This window comes from Alligator mississippiensis, chromosome 4, assembly GCF_030867095.1.
Source record: "Alligator mississippiensis isolate rAllMis1 chromosome 4, rAllMis1, whole genome shotgun sequence".
Classification (NCBI taxonomy): domain Eukaryota; kingdom Metazoa; phylum Chordata; order Crocodylia; family Alligatoridae; genus Alligator; species Alligator mississippiensis.
The window spans coordinates 110,927,806-110,945,942 of NC_081827.1; the positions used below are offsets into that span (position 1 = coordinate 110,927,806).

General features: G+C 40.0%; 1 protein-coding gene and 1 long non-coding RNA gene across 2 annotated transcripts in view; one reads left to right on the top strand and one right to left on the bottom strand.

Annotated features, from left to right (window-relative positions):
• Positions 1–18,137, top strand: part of DGKI (diacylglycerol kinase iota) — a 186,758-nt gene that overhangs the window by 135,002 nt on the left and 33,619 nt on the right. Inside the window, exon 27 of the mRNA XM_059726475.1 lies at positions 13,326–13,351. Within this exon, the coding sequence (XP_059582458.1) occupies positions 13,326–13,351 (26 nt within the window). The remainder of the gene's footprint in view (positions 1–13,325; positions 13,352–18,137) is intronic.
• Positions 1–18,137, bottom strand: part of LOC132250159 (uncharacterized) — a 71,743-nt gene that overhangs the window by 43,459 nt on the left and 10,147 nt on the right. The gene's annotated exons all lie outside the window — the stretch shown is intronic.

Genomic DNA, 18,137 nt, shown 5'->3' on the forward strand with positions numbered 1-18,137 from the left:
TCCCCGCTCCCCTCTGCTTGCTGAGGAGGTGTCTGTGTATTAGTTAGCAGACCACATGCTATCTACGGTCTGTGCTGAATCAACAGGCAGAATCAACAAGTAGCTGGTAATGTCCCTCTGCTGTTTTTTTAATTGGGATAGATAAACACTGTTATCAGTTCCTGGCTGGGCTAATCACAGTGTCCTGCCTGAGCCTGGCCATGCCCCCTTCAGGTCCATGCTGTAGAAGGAAGAGAGGGCCTCTCTAGCACCCCCCCTGGCTTGTAGTCTGAGCCACTAGACTAACCTGCAAAGATTGAATCAGTTCAGGCTTTTGGAATGTCTGTCCCTAGCTTTGGTTCTCTTAGGTCTCCATCTTGGAAGTGGGTCTCCTACTACTCTGGCAAAGGAATTTCTGATCACCCTTATTTTTCTTGTACAATTTTATGATTGGTGCAGCAACAGAAATTAGAGAAGATCTTGGAGTACATCGGGAATTTTCAAAAGTTTCACTGAATTTGATTAAAGAAGAATTGTTTTATAGACTGACAAATAATAGCAAAGCGTTACAGGAAACTTTAATCCTTGACTAGATAAAATGGTATAAAATAGTCTTTTATAAAGATACCTCCATTTCTAAAATCAAAACCAGCTCATAGTAGCCAGAATCTCTTTGATAAAAAGAGGGAAGATTTGTTTTAGTTTTGTTTTGCAGAAGAGTATTGAACATAAGAAGAGCTATTTTTAGACTGTAGCGCTGGAAAAATATGTCCCTGTGGAAAAGATCTGCTTCCCAGGGAAATTCATTTTATTCCCAGTTTGATTCCAGAAAAAAAGAAAAAGGTTACTGGGCTCTCTCTTGTCTTGCTGTTGTTATTTCAGAAAACTGCATCCTGTAGGCCTACAGGAGTTTCATAGAGAAAATGGCTGCTGCTAGAGGCTTCTGTGTCTCTGGGAAGCTAAATTCAATGTCCATTTTTTGTAATATTTTCCTTAGAAAATAAATTCTTTTGCTTCTAGTACAACTAGAAGCAACTGGAAGGTCAGTTTTAGGCTTCAGATAAAGGGCGTACTTCTGTCTCAATACGTTATATTAAAAGAGGCAAAATAAGAAATATGCTTAGACTGGTGGTCTCTTCCCTCAAAGGCCTGTCTTCAGCCAGCATTCTACTGCTTTGACATTTCTGTCTGCTTTGTTCCTTTCCACTTTCATAGAATCATAGAAAGTTAGGGTTGGAAGGGACATCAGGAGGTCATCTAGTTCAACACCCTGCTCAAAGCAGGACCACCCTCAACTACATCATCCCGGCCAAAGCTTTGTCTAGCTGGGGTTTGAAAACCTCTAAGGATGGAGCTTCCACCACCTCTCTGGGTAACCTGTTCCAGTGTTTTATTACCATCCCAGTGAGAAAATTCTTCCTAACATCTAACCTAAACTGCCCTTGCTGGAACTTGAGACTGTTGCTCCTTGTTCTGTCATCTGCCACCACTGACAACAGTCTAGCTTCATCCTTTTTGGAACCACCCTTCAGGCAGTTGAAGGATGCTATTAAGTCCCCTCTCAGACTCCTCTAGACTAAATAAGCCCATTTCCCTCATTCTTCCCTTATAAGTCATGTCCCCCAGCCCCCTCGCCATTTTTGTTGCTCTCCACTGGGCTCTGCAATTTGTTCACATCCTTTCTATAATGGGGTGCCCAAAACTGAACATAGTACTCCAGATGTGGCCTCACCAGTGCTGAATAGAGGGGAAGAATCACTTCCCTTGACCTACTAGCAACACAGTGTAGCTCAGTATCCTATTAGGCTTCTTGGCAACAAGGGCGCACTGCTGGCTCATATTCAGTTTATTGTCCACTGTAACCCCCAGGTCCTTTTCTGCAGAGCTGGTGCCCAGCCAGTCAGGCCCCAGCTCATACTGGTGCATGGGACTGTTCTGTCCTAAGTGTAGGCTTTGCACTTGTCCTTGTTGAACCTCTTGAGATTTCTTTTTGACCCAATCCTTCAATTTGTCTAGGTCACTCGGAATCCTAGCCCTGTACTCTATGCCATCTTCCAAGTCATTGATGAAGACATTGAACAAAACCAGCCCCAGGACCAAACCCTGGGGCACTCCCATTGATTACTACTCCCTGAGCCTGATGCTCCAGACCGGTTTTTATCCACCTTACTATCCATTCATCCAGCCCATACTTCCTTAGCTTGCCTGTGAGAATGTTGTGGGAGACTGTATCAAAAACCTTGCTAAAATCAAGGCTTTTCCTCGAAAGGGTGTCTCTGTTTCTGTCCATTCCTCTGCATGTCAAATTCACAGCAGATGCCTTTAAATTGTACAGTACAACGTTGCCTTTACTTCCCGCTGTGACCATTCAAAGGGAGTCCAGGGCATAGTAACAACACCTCATGTGACTGACAGAGACGAAAAAGGAATGCCATTCTGAAGGTAAAAACTATAGTCAACAGGGACTGGGCAGCCTCATCAGCTTTATTTTAAATGTGTTTTTGCTTTTCTCAAAATTAGTATAGAAACTTGGTGATTTGGCTCTTCTAGCAGTGAAACCCCTACTAGCATTGGCTGGAAACATAATGATCTTTGATTGTGGGGTATCTACAGAGTGTGATTCTGGTCTATTTCCATCATCCTTCAACCCTCATTTCCTTGAGGAAAACGGTTGATGAATAGTCAGTTGGAGTTCAGAAGGCTCAGAGTTAAGCCAGACATCTTGCTACTATTTTGGAGCAGGCCCTAGCTCCACAAAAAGCCTGATGTTAACCTTCAGGTCACCTGTGATATAGAACTGAGAAAAGAGGAAATCCAATTATGTAAATTCATTCAGGCAGAGACTGTGGCAACAATAAAGTTGATATATATAGGGCGGCTCGTTATTGAGTATGAACAAGGCCTACTAAGCAGTTTAAGGCAAGAGGTTATGAAAACTTTTCTTGCAGCAGCTTTCACTGACCTTTTCCCTCTACAAGTGACTATACCAATGAAAATGAGCAGTAAGGATCACCTAAATTATTCACTGAGACTTTGATCCCATCTATAAGTACAATACTAGAGTCTTGATTTGTCTAATTAGGACTGAAATTATTTTTTGGCTTATCAATAGAGTAAAATGTCCACTTAAATCATTTGGAGACAATGCCTATGGAACCTGATGATGTCATTTGGATGGGCCCTTTTCATATGTCACCAAGCTTTAAAACAGTCTTGTGCCACCAAGGATGCCTGCTGTTAAATGCAGTTTAAAAAGTAATTAAAATATGTGTTTGATTTTCATGGGCACAGTCAATCTGCATAAATGAATACTCTGTCAGTAACATTTTACCGCCCTCCCCTAAGAACAATGTCCTTTGCTGTCTGTCATTTAGGGACGGGTTTGTAGTGAAAACAGCAGGATCTGATAAGACTGTTTTTGTTCCTGCCTTCAGTATCTGATGAAAATACACTAAATTCTGCATGATGTGAAATGTAATATCTCTTCCTATCCTACCTTGAAAGTGAATAATCAGGCAAAGTGGTGCTCCTGAGAGTGGATGGGGAAGGAGATTTAGTTTACCCGACTTCCCCTCTCCCACCTCAGCTCATCCCCCTGCCCCCTTCAGATTCTGGAAACAAAGGTTATTAATAATTTTGTAGTATCTAAATACTTGATATGTGGTTGAGAAAATGCATCTTGCTGGAAAATAGTTTTAGCAGAGGGTGACACACAAGAACACACCCTGTAACTACAGATGGGCTTCTTTAGAGAGGTCTTGCTGTTGACTGGCATCCTTCTCTCTAAAAGGAAATTTTAAACGGTCCAAATCCCAAGTTTTTCTTGAGGCTGATTTTAAAGAATACAACAAATACATGGTTTGACTAGGGACTGGTCTGGGGATGAGACAGTATACAGTAGTCTTGTTATAAAGCACCCTCCAAATATTGCCTGCAGATAAGGGAGAGAAAATGAGTTGTTTTTTTTTAAGTGGTGAGTAAGTTTTTGTTGGAATTTGTGTTTAAAACAGAATAGGTATCAACAGATCTAAGGAATTTGGGTAGATGCATCTCAAGCTACTTGCCATAACAGCCATAAACGTTCCTTATTATCTTTGGCTAATTGCCAAGGCCAAGCTAAAACAGATTCTCTTTCTCTCCCCTCCATTTTTTGCCAGTCTGCCTTCCAGGCTGTTTTCCTAAGAGTGAAGGAGGTGAGTTTGTGGCAGAAAATAAAATGTCTCTATAGCTGTGAAAACAAGAGAACAAATGGGGGAAGTTAGTTTTTAATGTAATATCTTTCTCTTTGGTTGGCTAAGAGAAAATGATCTTTGATCATTTGTCTTTCAGGGGTTATTACTTCCCTGCAGGCCTCAGGCAGGTGGCAAACTGCGCAAGGCTGGGGAAAGGCAGGGAGATTCTGGGGGTGGCAATGTTACTGCTGAACATGGTTTTCTTTTTCTTCCTGGGGTGGAGATAGCACCCCAGCCCCTCCTGATGACATTGCAGCTAGCAAAGAGAAAACTAGCTGGATTTAGTAAGGGGGTATAGTATGACGAGATAAATAGAAATGCTCAGTCTTCTTGGGCTTGTGCAGGCTGTCATTAGTCCTTTTTTCTTCAAGCTTCAGTAGAAATATAAAGTGAATGAGACTCTTATCCTCCAATGCCCAGAGCTTCCAATCCACTTAAACATAACAATGCACATTTTTAAAAGCTGTGAAGGAAATGAGCCTTGCGGTTTCAGCTAGCCAAAAAAAAAAAAAAAAGAGTTGAACCAAGATGAACAAAGTCTGAGGTCTTTGCTTACCACCATATATAGGAATGGGCAAGACTGGTTACAGGCTTTTGCCTATACCAGGGTTTTCCAACCTTTTTAGACTTGGGGCACCCCTGGTTAGATTCAAGGTATCCTCTGGTTAGACTCAAGGCATCCCTTGGAAAATGCCAGCTCATAGTTTTCATTAAGTTTGTCCCTACAGCAAAACAGTAATACAGTTCTGTTGAAAAAGCTCAGAAAGACCGAAACAAGATAGAATGCTTTTAACCCTATGGAGTCCTATTTGAAATTTCTTGGTTTATTTTGTGAATCATGTTTTCATACCAAACAGGACCAACATTGTGTAGCACTTGACAGGACTCTTGAAAGAATCTCAGGGAACCCTAGGGAGGCAGGGCTCCCAGTTGAGAATCACTGATCCATGCAGTGTCCTTACCATAAGAGCTTGCCTTCTATCTGGAGACGAGACCACTAATGAGCTCTCATTGAATAACAAGCTGCCTGGCAAAGCCTTTTTTCTTAAATCAAAGGAACCTAAAACTACTTAGAAACCTAATAAACTGTAAATCTACAGCAGTATACACACAACTGTAGACTGTTCTTACTGAATTTTAGTTGGCAAAAACTACTAGGTTCTAGCTTATGCTATTTTAAGAACCGCAATGTGTAACCGGCCATGGACTAATTCTTCAGTACATCCATGCTGCTTTGGATATCACTGACAGTATAAAAGGGCCTTGGAGTGGAAACAGATTACCAGTAAAAAATCTTTTAAAGGGCCCATTCAAAAAATTATAGACATTATTATGTTAGCTCATAGTGTCACGAGGTTGGGTGAACAGATAACTGTCCTAACCACTATGCCACTATGCAAAGTGGTTACTTCTCTTGAGTGGAATGCATGTGAAAGTCCCCCCCCCCCCCCCAAAAGAAAACATTTAGTTAACTTTCCCTACCTTTTTCATGCTTTAGAGTTCTGTGCTTTCTAATTTTAGCTGAGACAGGAAATGAAAGTGTCAATGTGCCAGGACAGAGGCTGTTTTTGTAGTATTTTCAAACTGAGTGGAAGGTAGAAAATCAAGGAAGACATCTATTTTTTGAAGGAAAGGTGTTATATGAGTTTTTCAGTCTCATTTTCTAGTCCCAAGAGGTTCAGATAGTTTATGTAAAGTTGAGAGACTTGTCTACACTTTGGGGTGTTCATTGTACCTCTGAACCAGGGCAAAAATCAGCCCTACACTAATGCTGGCTCAACTTTTTGGCAAGATATTTTTTTCACCAAATAATACAAGAGTGTGAGTGTGAGTGTGAGTGTGTGTGTGTGTGTGTGTGTGTGTGTGTGAGAGAGAGAGAGAGAGAATGAATACTCCACCAGATTATAGACAGCAGGACTCTAATCCTGGTTTTATAGAGGCATAAACTTTCACAGGTAACAGTCTGTTTCATCAGCTGCTTTGAATATACTACTTCATCGTAGCATCTGATGAAGTAGTCTGTTGTCCATGACATCTTAAACTTTTCTGAATGGATTAGTCTCTAAGGTGCTACCCTTCCATTTTCTGCCTGTCTTCAGATTAAAACAGGCAGATTAAGACACTACTAACTACTTCTCTCTTTTCACACCTTTAGGTACACTGGTCTTGATTGGGATAGGGAGGAGGGTAAGATGAAGGAGGATGTGAAGCATCCTCTTCACATTTGATCTGTATTGATCATTCTAGTCATTTTGAAAGCTCTTAAGTATTGCAAAGGAATGAAAGGGGTCATAAAGGAATCAGAGATATCCTTCTCCTCCTGGTCACGGTGGAACATATGGGGGCTTTAGAAAGAATTTTCAAGGTAGGGTCTTCTTTTGAAATATGGTATCTTTTTTAGCATTTTCTTTTAAAACCATGTTAAATGTCTCTCGACTTTTCATCTTCCCCCTAGCTCTGTGACATTTTTTTCTAGCATGTTTGATTACAGTTCCTTCAAAATGTGTCTAGGTGGCAGTCAAGCTTCAAGTATAGGCAATTTGTTCTGCCTGATTCTCTCTCACCCTGCTAAGCATTCAGTACATTTTATAGTGGGCACAAAAAATAAAACAAACTGAAAGAGGTTGTTTTTGAAAAAAAAAATGAGAGAGCAGCAGAAAAGACAGGAAACAATACGAGGTGCACAAGAAATATAGGAAGAAATATTCTGGAGGCTGCCCTTATTTTCATGAGACATTTTCACTAGGTTGGACTCTTGCTTGTTGCTTTGTCTCTATACAGTTTGTTACAATGGCTGTAGGTGCAGATGCAAACTGAGACAAAAAGGAGGAAGACAAATGCCAGAAAAGTTCAGACCCCTACCTTTAATAAAAAGGAAAATGGAGCTGAATTGTTTGTACAGGTGGAGAGGAAATCCCTGAATGCGTGTCTGCCATGTGATGAATAATTTGAATGGGATTTTGTTTGATTTGTGGAGCTTTGGTGGTAAGCGTTTTTCATTATTTGCTATGTGTTAGGCACTGTTGTTTTTATTGTAGGCACCAGTAAATATATTAAAGGAAAGAAAGCAAGAAAGCAGGGCTGAGTGGTTTCTGGGAGGAAGAAAGAGCTCCAGAAGACTTTCACGTTCTCCCAGCAGAGGGTATTGTAGAGAGTGGATGAAGTTCAAAAGTGCTGTTTGTAGGGAAGTTTACAATTTCTATTTCTCATCAGGTGCTACAGAGAAATGATGACAGACACTCTGAGCATTATGCCTAGTTCACATCCAGCTTCTCCCAGGAGAGGGTGCTGCATGACATAGGGAACATGCAGTTTTCCTCGTCCAACTTTTTTCCAGCAGGAGGTGCCATTTGGTGTACTACTGGAGTGCTTACTGCAGGGGACTCGCATAGACTTCAGTCCCGGCCTCCATCAGCTCAGAAGTGATTCTGTGCTGGTTATGGATGAAGGGAGCTTACATTTTTAAAATTTGGAATATGTTAAAATTTCTGTTTGATTTCAGCAGGGGTATAAGTGAATTAATTAAAAGAAGGAAAGCCATATGCTCTTCTGAAGATTTAGAAAAATAAAATATAAGGGAACAGTTTTAATCTAATGTTTTTTCTTTCTCTCCAGTTGCTGGTAGAATTGTTAGACTGAATGAGGAAAGTTACAGCATTACATTGCTTCAGCAGGGAAAAAGGAGAAAATGATTTAAAAAAAATCCTAGTAGAATCGCTGCACACAGATTGTTATTCAGCCCTTAAATTGTAAATGGCTTGTTTAAAATAGTCCTGGTGCAGACGGTTTCAGTTACAGGTTTATTGATTAAAATAGCTGCTTTACATCAGCTTGGTGTTTGTTTCTCTAGGGGCTTTGTCTTCATGAATAATGTACCCATTTGCTAGAATTTTGTTAGAATTTGCCGTCAGGAGCCTGGTTGGATTTCTCTTGATTCTCAAGCCTCAGCAGACTAAACTCTAAATGGCAACACCCCCACGCATTCCCTCCTTACAAATAACTCTCCCCTCCTCTCCCCTGAATAAACCTGGAGCCTGCAGATTGAAAAACACATTTGGAAATAGCTGTAAGTGTTCAGTTGATTGTAGAAGGTCTGTAGGATGTTGAAGGTGCCCTGGTTCTGATGGAGATTAGTTTTCTATTAGGGCCTGATCCAAATCCCACAGGAGTCAGCTGGGAAGACTCCAGTGAACATTGGATCATAGCCTAACTCTGAAGTGTGATGCTGTACTTTAAGCAGGCATACATAACTCTTGCCATGGCATATACTGTTTAATTTCTTGTAGGCAAGTGTTATGGTGACTCACAGGACTTTTAATTATTATTTGGGTCTCTTTATTATCGTACAGTACACTGCTATGAGACTGATCCTACTAGGGAATGCAGAATTAAACATGTATGCAAAATGCACTTGTGTTATAGTAGGGCTCAGCTTGCTGGAATGGGATCAGCAGCAACAGAGTGAAGGCAACACTGAACATGTTTGTAGGCAAGAAAGATATGCAGGACTAAAAAAACCCAACACCCAGGTTTCAGAAGGGGTTCAGGCTGATTCTAGGAATAGTGGAAAAGGAAAATGCTGTATAGGGCACTTAACTTCTCTTTGGAGGAAGACACAAATCTGTGTTGTCTTTCAAGGCACACACAGTCTGGTTTATGTTTTCCTAGGCATCACAGAAAATGTGTCTCCTCACCTGCCTGCCAGCAACTCTGTCAAACAGTAAATAATCATTAAATATTTTGCTACACTTATGTTTTGCTGTCCTGAACAGCTGTGTTTTCTGTCTTGTGCTGTAGAGCCACCCTTGCTCCTAAGGATGAATACAATCTGTACAGACCCCTGTCCCTTTGTTCAGTTACTGGCTATAAGGCAATTTACTGCCTTCCACCAGGGCCTTCCTGTGAATAGCTGTGTGAAGGAAAGATCTCTTTCCCAGAGCATCTTAAGATTTTGCAGTTTGATTTCATTAGCAATCATTTCAGAAGCTGAACATTTTGAAATTATCCATTAACAAAAATTCTGGAAAAAATATTTGCTTTGGGTCATTCAGAATATTTTGTTTTTCCAAAATCAAAATGTTTTTATTTTGACCTTTTTATTTGACCTATTTTACAATGTTTAAAAAGAAACCTAAACAAGCAACATTTTATTCTGGGTTTATCAGAATGGGAGATGTTAACATTGTCTTAAACATTTTTTCTGCTTTTCTCTCAGAATGAAATTCTGGTGAAATTGACCTTGTTTCACCTGATTTCAGAAGCCCATATTCTGGCAAAATATAGTACTGTCAAAATGTTGTTGCTCAGTTCTATTCGTCCATTTTCTTTCTTTTTAAGATACTCAGGCTCTGTGAATTGTAGCTTGATTCTTTATGAAAGTTAACCCAACAAAGAATACTACCTGCAGCAGTTAGCATGAGTTGGGTGGTGAGAAGTGACTACCTTATTTACTTGAATATAAGATGACCTCTCAGTAAATGGATTATGCATAGGGAAATTTTATACATTTGTTATAATTTTCCAGGTATAGAATCTAATTATTGGAGGTTTGCCTTGAATTTGTCCCCTTGCCACTGCTACAGCAGGCAAAATAAGTCTGGGTGGGTCAGGTAGCCCTGTTGTCCTCTGCACCCTAGCCCCCCGCACTTATTCCTCCTGCAGCCTCTTCCCTCCCCCGCCTCTTGCTGTATGACCTTACCGTCCCTGAACACATGGAAGTGAAGGACAAATTTGGAAACGGTGACTTTGCAATAGACATGCCTTTAGTAATTTGTATTTAGGCAAATTACTATGGGTACGCATAGACTTATTTTATCCATAATTGATGCACTATACATTTTTTTTTTAAACTGCTTCAAATTGCAGCACAGGTACTCCATAAACACACTTTTAAGCAGCACTTTTGTACCTACTTATATATGGTACAAACTATGCATATTGTTCCAAAGACAAAAGGCTAATGTTTTACTATATAGTTTGTTGGACTGGGTTCCAATAGAGTCAACAGCATTTCAAGCCATAGTGACCGTACAGCTCAGCACTGCTCAGTATGTGTGTGTGCTCCAGATACCCCCCACAAAGGATCCATGTTCTAATTAGCCACCCATTCTAGACTAGGGCTGTGTTTTTTTGTCAAAAGTCCTGGGATTCTCCAAAGATTTATATGCAGATGAGGCACAGGGCAACCTGATCCAGCTCCACCTCATGGATGGTGGGGCCACACTAATCATATGTGATAGGTAGAGAGGGGTGACAGAAGGATTCTGGGTGAACTGTTTAGGGCCCCATATAGTGATGCTTGCCAGACATTTAAGGCTGGTGAAAAAAACAGGAATAATTGGAAAAATTCTTTGGTGACAAAGCACTGCTATAATATTTCTTATATTAAAACTTGTCAATGTAAGAGGTTCAAAATGGCTGCATCCAATTGATTCCCTGTTTCCAGAATAGCCTTTTGTGGCTGCAGGGCATAATAATTTAGACCAGCCTTCAAGCTTGTGGCCATCTTTCCCAACCCTGATGCCCCAGCCCTGCAATGAGCACAGTTTGGTCAAATCAATTTCTGGCAGAGATTTCAACAATTTGGTTTGGGTCTTTCAAAAGTACTCAGTGTTGGCCTAACTCTGCTTTCATTGAAGTCCCTAGAAAGTTTTCCATTGCTTTCAGTGGCAACACAGTTGGGTCACTACTGAGTTGTTTTGAAAACCCTCTCTTAAACTGTGAAGACTGCCAAAAGTCCCCCATTTACTTTCTCTCATGCACACATACCGCGAGCCCTCGACATCTAATATAATGAAAATATATACTGCTACTACTACTACAGGTAGTAATTATAATACCTGTACCTTAGATATATTGATTTTATTTTCATCCACAGATCTCAAAGCACTTTATAAAGTCACACATAACTGTTACTTTAGAAAAAACAATAAATCCAAAGTGCATATGTACAAATGCATCCTCTCTCTCTTGTTTATTTTTACCTTGTAGATGTTTTCAGAGAGAACATCATTGGTTTTTCCAGGTATAACAAAGTTGAATGCTAGGAAAGCATATGCTATTTGTATAACTGCTCTGTATAAGGATGTGGAAGGTGACAAAATTGCCCGAATAAGAGACAAAGGAATACATTTCCTGGAGTGGGCAAAACCACTTCTTTAGTGATTGGGGATGGTATTAAAACGTGAGAGCTGAGAATTCTGGGAAAGTCCTATGTTTAAATATTTTGTTTGGCTAGATCCTTTGGAAGGGACAGTGGAATCGCACCTCATGATTTCTGTCATCTCACAGCACTTAGCCTTGTATAAAATACTATTTGCTGAGTTTTGCTGTGTTCTGCGTGTTTTCACAGGAGATTGGGGGTAGAAGACAACACTCTGTGAAAAGGAATATTACTAGGTAGTGCTGTAAGATGGAACCCTTCAGATGCTAACCCTCTGAATTATCCTAGCACTGTGCCATGATCCAGGATAACATTGGAATAGTAGGACATACCTGGCCTATTTTGGCAGCACAAGGGTCATGCCTAAAATGGTTAGAAACAATCAAAAGGGCTAACAGTAGTGGCAGGCTAATTAATTCTGATAGTACAGACCTGTTGGCTAGTGGCATGGTCAGAATCTTAATTAGGCAGTCACATTTTTTTTCTTTTCACAAGGTTCATTTTCTCAAACTCCTTCCTTTTTTCCTTGTAAATCTCTATTTCCCTTTTAAGTAAAAAACATTTACATGCCTCATTAGGGAGTTTTCCTTCTTTCCTCTCCCTGTTTCCTGTTTGCATCAAAAGTATTAGCAGATCTGCTTCTAATGCTCTATAGTCCCTAAGCCTTCATCCTCAGACCTCTGTTTTGGAATGAGATCATGACTCCTCCCTCAGCAACTTTATTCCCTTACAGGGAGAATTTTAACCTCTTTCTCCTCTCATAACTCTCCCAAATGCACTCCCAGGCTCTCTCCCTTTGCTCCTCTCATTTTTTCTGTTTCCCTGCTCTACTGATATGATTCCAATGGTGATGCTTTCCATGCTACCATTTGTTTAATCTTTCCTGATATGACATATTTGTACACCCATGTAAAATTAAATTATGTTGGAAGGAAAACATGAGCCTTGCTGTGGTAGCAGCTAACTCTGCTGTTGCCATGGTAGGAAGACTGTACATTTACTTTAAAATCATCTCATGAAAAATGCTCAGGCAATAGTGTGAATCACACTAGTACATGACTCAGTGTAGGCTAAATGACCAACCCTAGCAGGTAATTCTAGGCAAGCTAGCTCATGTTAGTATGACAGAAGGATAAGAAGAACTGTAGGAATGTGAATTAATGAATGTGTATTTTTTATGAGGTTTGGTCCTGGTCATACAGGGTGCAGTCATTAGCAGGTATGGCTGGGACTCAGGTGGGGTATCCTGTAGTACACCAGCTGAAGGCCTGACTGGTTGATCCCTCTTTGTAACCCCTCATTCTTAGACTGTTACCAAACATCTAATTGGCCGGTGCTGTCTTTCCTATAATTCCCCAGAACTTTACATTGATGCTATTTAACTGCATTATACAATAATTAAGTGGAAATTCAAACAGTGTCTATGATTTATGGCTAGTGATTTTCCATTCTGTATGGGGCTATAATGCATGCAAAGTCTTCAAAGCCATTTCTCTTTTATCGGGTTCCTCAACAACTCTAGTTGGGAACTCTCCCCACAGCAAAGATTCCTTGAGAATTTCCTACAATATTTTCTGGGGGAAGAGGATAAACACTTTCTCTCAAATGACCAAATATTCCCAGAAAGGACAACTGAGAATGTAGTGAATGCATGCTTTCTCCACAGCAAGTACCACTGCTCCAGTTCCTACAGAAACTCTTGGTAGGGTCTGGAGAGGTTAAAAGCTGCCTTGTAGTCAGCACTTTGAAGCTGTTCCATAAAAGCTGTTGTGACTGAGAGGACCTGCTCCTGGACTAGCTATGAGCTCCCTTCACGTCAACAGCCTTACAGTCATTCCTGCTGAGAGAGCCGAGTCTCTGCTTCTCCATACTGTGTTCCTCCCTATGGTGACATTGAACCCTGCCTTTTCATCACACACAGAAAATGATTTAACTTTGTTGTTTTATTCCAGGTCACCAGTGTCTTCAGAAGATCAAGGTAAGCTCTGTTTTATTGATATCAATGAAGGATTAAAAATGAAACAGAGGATAAGCTAGGAAGCTGTGCTTGAAAATCCCCATGGCAGAGAAAAACAACCTTGCAAAGATATCACTTTGATATTAGTCATATATTGTTCTTCTTTGACTTCAAGCACATGCCTGTTGAGTTCAGTTCAGTGTAGCCAAAGCTCTATCTGTGTTTGGATAGTTCTTTAAAATGATTCGTACTCAACTAAACTTGAAGGAGGAAGAGTGTTTGCAACATGATTAATGAACTTTATAACCACTGGGAAGAAATGCACAAGCTCCAAAGAGTTTGTGTTAGTTGGGTGAGGAGATGCTAAGCTGTTGGGACCATTAGGATGCAGGAAGTTTGGATGAGAAGGTGAAGTGAATTTTAGTACATTTGCTGTTTGCTTCCAAAGCTTGAACTCAGGTTAGCCTGAAATCTGTTTTGTACATTTGTACTCTTAAAATGCCAGTGTAATGTAGTACAGTGAGTGGCTTCCTTATATTAAAACTACAGAGTTTGAATAGCAGGAGATGAGCATTTGATGAGCTTTAGTTCAAAGCACCCCGCCACCATTTTTTCAGCGCAGGGATGTGTGGGGACACTGATGCATGTGGCATGAGTTCTTTTAATTAGTGTGGCTCACTAATTAAAGTACCTGGTACTGTTTTCTAGCACATGTATAAAAATGCCCAAGGAGTAGAAGAAAAGGGAGATTAGAACCAAGGTATATGGAGAGTGTGAATTTAGGAGTGGAAATCAAGGTATGATGAATATCAAGAGTGAGATGTGTGGAGAAAAACCAGTGTAGAGATTCAGAACAGAGCAGAAAGACGTGTTATGCATCAGGAATGAAGTTTGTTGGTAGTTTCTGGAGATAAAATTTTAGTCAGCAAAAACTACTGGGTTTGAGCTTATGCTGTTTTAAGAACTACAATGTTTAACTGACCAAGGACTAATTCTTCAGTACATCCATGCTCCTTTGAATATCAATGACAGTATAAAAGGGCCTTGGAGTGGAAATAAATTACCAGTGAAAAATCTTTTAAAGGGTCCATGGTATAAATAAAATTGGGTCCTCTGTGTCTGCGTTTATAGTTCTATTAAACCAACATGGAGAAAGATTCCTCTGTTTAAAGAGCCACCAGCAATCATTCTTTATACATATTTTTATGGTGTCCTAGTGGAGTTGACATTATCTCCGCTACATTACGTCTGTCTGTCCCCAAATCATCATATAATTCCATGTGTTAAATACCATATTCAAACAAAGGAAAAATTTTCTGGTTCTTTTTAATATGCTGGCTATATATTTTCTGTAAATGCTGCTTGATTACTTTTGGAGTTCAGAAGGTTATCTTAAGTCACAGATGAAGCTGTCTTCCAGTATGTGTGATTTTCAAGACAACTACACGTTTGCCAGAGGGCAGTCCAAGTTTAAATCACTACTCAAGAAAGGTCTAGGGCTGAGATATTAAGAAATGTTACAGGTCAATGCTGCAGTCCATAGAAAAAACTGTAGGAAGGTCCAAGATGTTTATGGTATGGAATTATACAGATTAGAAATAAGAGACATTAACTAAACTGTGAGATAACAAGAGGGATTGGAAGATGAGATGGAAATGTATTGCCAGAAAGATGTCAGTCCAAATAGAACATTCTCCAGTGGTATTGTCCTTGGTCCAAGCTGAGCATTTTTGTCTGTAGATTGACCAATAAAGTACTTTCAAACTTAAAGTTTAGTGTAAAAAAATTAAATAGTCATTGATTTGACTAGATATTTCCAACTGGAGAAAGTACATCCTTTTCTTTTCCCCCCAGTCCCAGGTGGTTGATAAGCATCACTGGAGCCTTTTGAAAATCTAACATCATTCTTTCCTATTTCCTACCTGTAAAAAATATTACATTTTAATATGGTGTTCTGGGACCAGATCTCAAGCTACTTGTCAGTGAATATTCTCATCAGTGATTGATTGCACCTTTTTATAGGTTTTCCTTGCATTTATTCTACTAGTCCATCAGTGAATAGTCTATCTCTTTATGGATCTTTTGAACTTTAATCTCCAATATTTCCTGATGCCATATCTCATTCCTATCTCCTTCATTGTTTTTATTCTGTTATTTTCTCAAAAAAAATCTTCTCATTTTCCATTTGTGCCTGCCATCGGGGACCAACTCTTCATATTGATTAATAACCCTTAAACACTCCAAAAATAAAAAATTGCATTTGATATGGAGTATAGGCCCTGACACTCCTAACCAGTTAGCAGTTGCCCATCATACCATGAATATTACAAGGTTCTTTTTAATGGTAATGGAATATCTATTTGTATTTGTCATCTCAAAGTGATGAAGTATATATAACTATTATGGTCCTCTATGAAGGACAACAGAATTGTTTTGATGCATTTCCAGAGGAGAGGTTCCATATTCTAGAGAGACCCCATATCTATTCTATAGTCCATGAAAAATGGATCCAATACTGGAAGATTTCAAGTAGCATGACAGAAGTGATGGAACATCATAAAAGTTATAACATTTAGAACCAGTGCTGCCAGTCCATTCTCTGTACATATGTATTACTGTACAGCAATATCTGAAATTACTCACTGCTCTGAGATGCCTTATCCAAATATACTGACTATGGAAGGACCAAAGAAAAAAGTTTAGTCCTTAACTCTGCACTTGATAGCATTTATGGTGTTAACTAAGATACCTAGTGGTATATTTTCACTAGCGTGGGATTCCAAGATTTGGCTGTGAGACTCTTCCTTCCAGTCCTTAGTTCTTATGTTCTTTTTTCTTAATAATAATTAGCACCAGCTATAGCCATGTGTCCACTCAGTGGGTTAAAATGTGTCTCAGCTATGCTTTAATGTTTCATTATATAATAAGCCAGTACTGTTTTGATGTACATGCTGGAGCAGGACCAATTTCAGAAATGTGTCTATGGTCTCTAGCAGATGTTACACTTATGACATGATTAGTCTGCTAATTGTGTCTTAAATAGTAACCCAACCACATGTTCAGGCAGTTTATGGTGCTACTAAAAGGGAAATCATCTACAAAAATATTACACAAAAGGGTGTAGTATTTTTGTGACTGGTTTCTATCGTGCTTTAATTTGAACATGTGGCAGGATTAGGACTACACCAGGGCCTCCAACATGCCTTGGAGCAGTCCCTGTTAGTTGACAGTCAGCTGATTGTCAGCTAGATCCTGGACAGCACTGGGGCTCCAATCTGATCCAGCCAATGGTCATCTGATTGTCAGCTGGCAGTGACTGCACTATGGCATGTTCAAACCCCTGTGTGGTCCTGGAACCAACTGTGTGTTGGCCAGTGGGGACCACACCCTGGCTGGTTGGAGGCCCAGTGTTGTCCTGACCTAGCTGACAATCAGCTGATCTTTGGCTGGCTCTGGGGACCACACTGGGTCTCTTTTGAGTCTCAGTGTGGTCACAGAGCCAGACAACAATCAGCTAATTTTTAGGTACTTGGCTTTCAAATTGCTGGTGCAAGGGGAGCCTGGGATCATGATTCTGAGCGCTCCTGCACTGGTAGGTTGGGCACAATTATTGTGCATCTTGCCATGCATGTGTGGCATGGGAGGAGGCATGATTGGTGGGATTTGGGATCAGAACCCACTGTGGCTTTAAATGAACATCTGTCAGTGGCCTGTGTGGAATTGTGTCCCACCAATGACATAGAATGTGGGTCCACATGAAAAAGTAAGGGCCATGTGTCAATTCCTCCATTTTAGGTGAATATGCCCTTCCCTAACACATGGCCACTTTCTAGTGTCTCTGGAGTAACTTTCAAATAACACTATTGATTGGTGGTACCTGAAAGAAGCTGTCTGTTGTGGGATGCATCTTTCTTTTTACTTCCCATCTTGTGTCTGATTTCTTTTCCCTCCACTTTCTAATTCATAGTCCTCCTTCCTCTCTTCATTATTTCCCTTTTCTATCTCAGACCTTGTCTGTCATTTTTCTTTCTATTGCCAGACCACCTCACCTTTACTATTCCTTTCGCTTGGTCATACTTTCTATTCTATTCTATTTTATTCTATTGTATTACCATACTCAAACCTATAATATCTGAGTATCCTCCTCCCCCTCCTTGATCCTCATTACCCACACAAAACACTTCTAGCATTCGTTGCAGCAGCAGTTTTTGTGTCTACAGTATTAATAGAAGTGCTCCCACTATCTAGCATTTAATGAGAGCAGTACTTTTATTAATCCCTGCCATGACAATGCATCATGCTGTCTTCAGAACGGGTGAGATGGGGATAAAACTCCATCTGTCTAGGACTGTATATGCAATGAACAATTGTTAGAGTACATAATGCTTCTTGTTGTGGACACGTGTTAAAGGCACCTTCATCAGCTATAACAAAGGCCCCTTTAAATTGCCCCAGAAAGGGAACAGCGGTTCACAAGAGGAAAACTTTCTTAAGATCTTGCAAGGGGCTGTATCACCACTATAGAATTTTAAGAAGTGCAAGTTTTAACAGTGACTTTGTCTTCTGGTTTAAAAAATGACAAAGAGACTGTAATTTTAAAAGCCAGTGAAAACAAAATTCTTGTGGTCCTTAGAGCCTGGTCAGTGCCAGCTACTCAAAAATAAAAGGACAGCAAAAGGACCTTGTATATGTCACAAAGAAGGAACTGGGGAACTCCCAAATTACACTGCCTTTTTGTGCATGGAATTTCATGCGACGTTTCTACTCTGAATTTATATCTAATACTAAGTCTATTAGAATCTTAAAA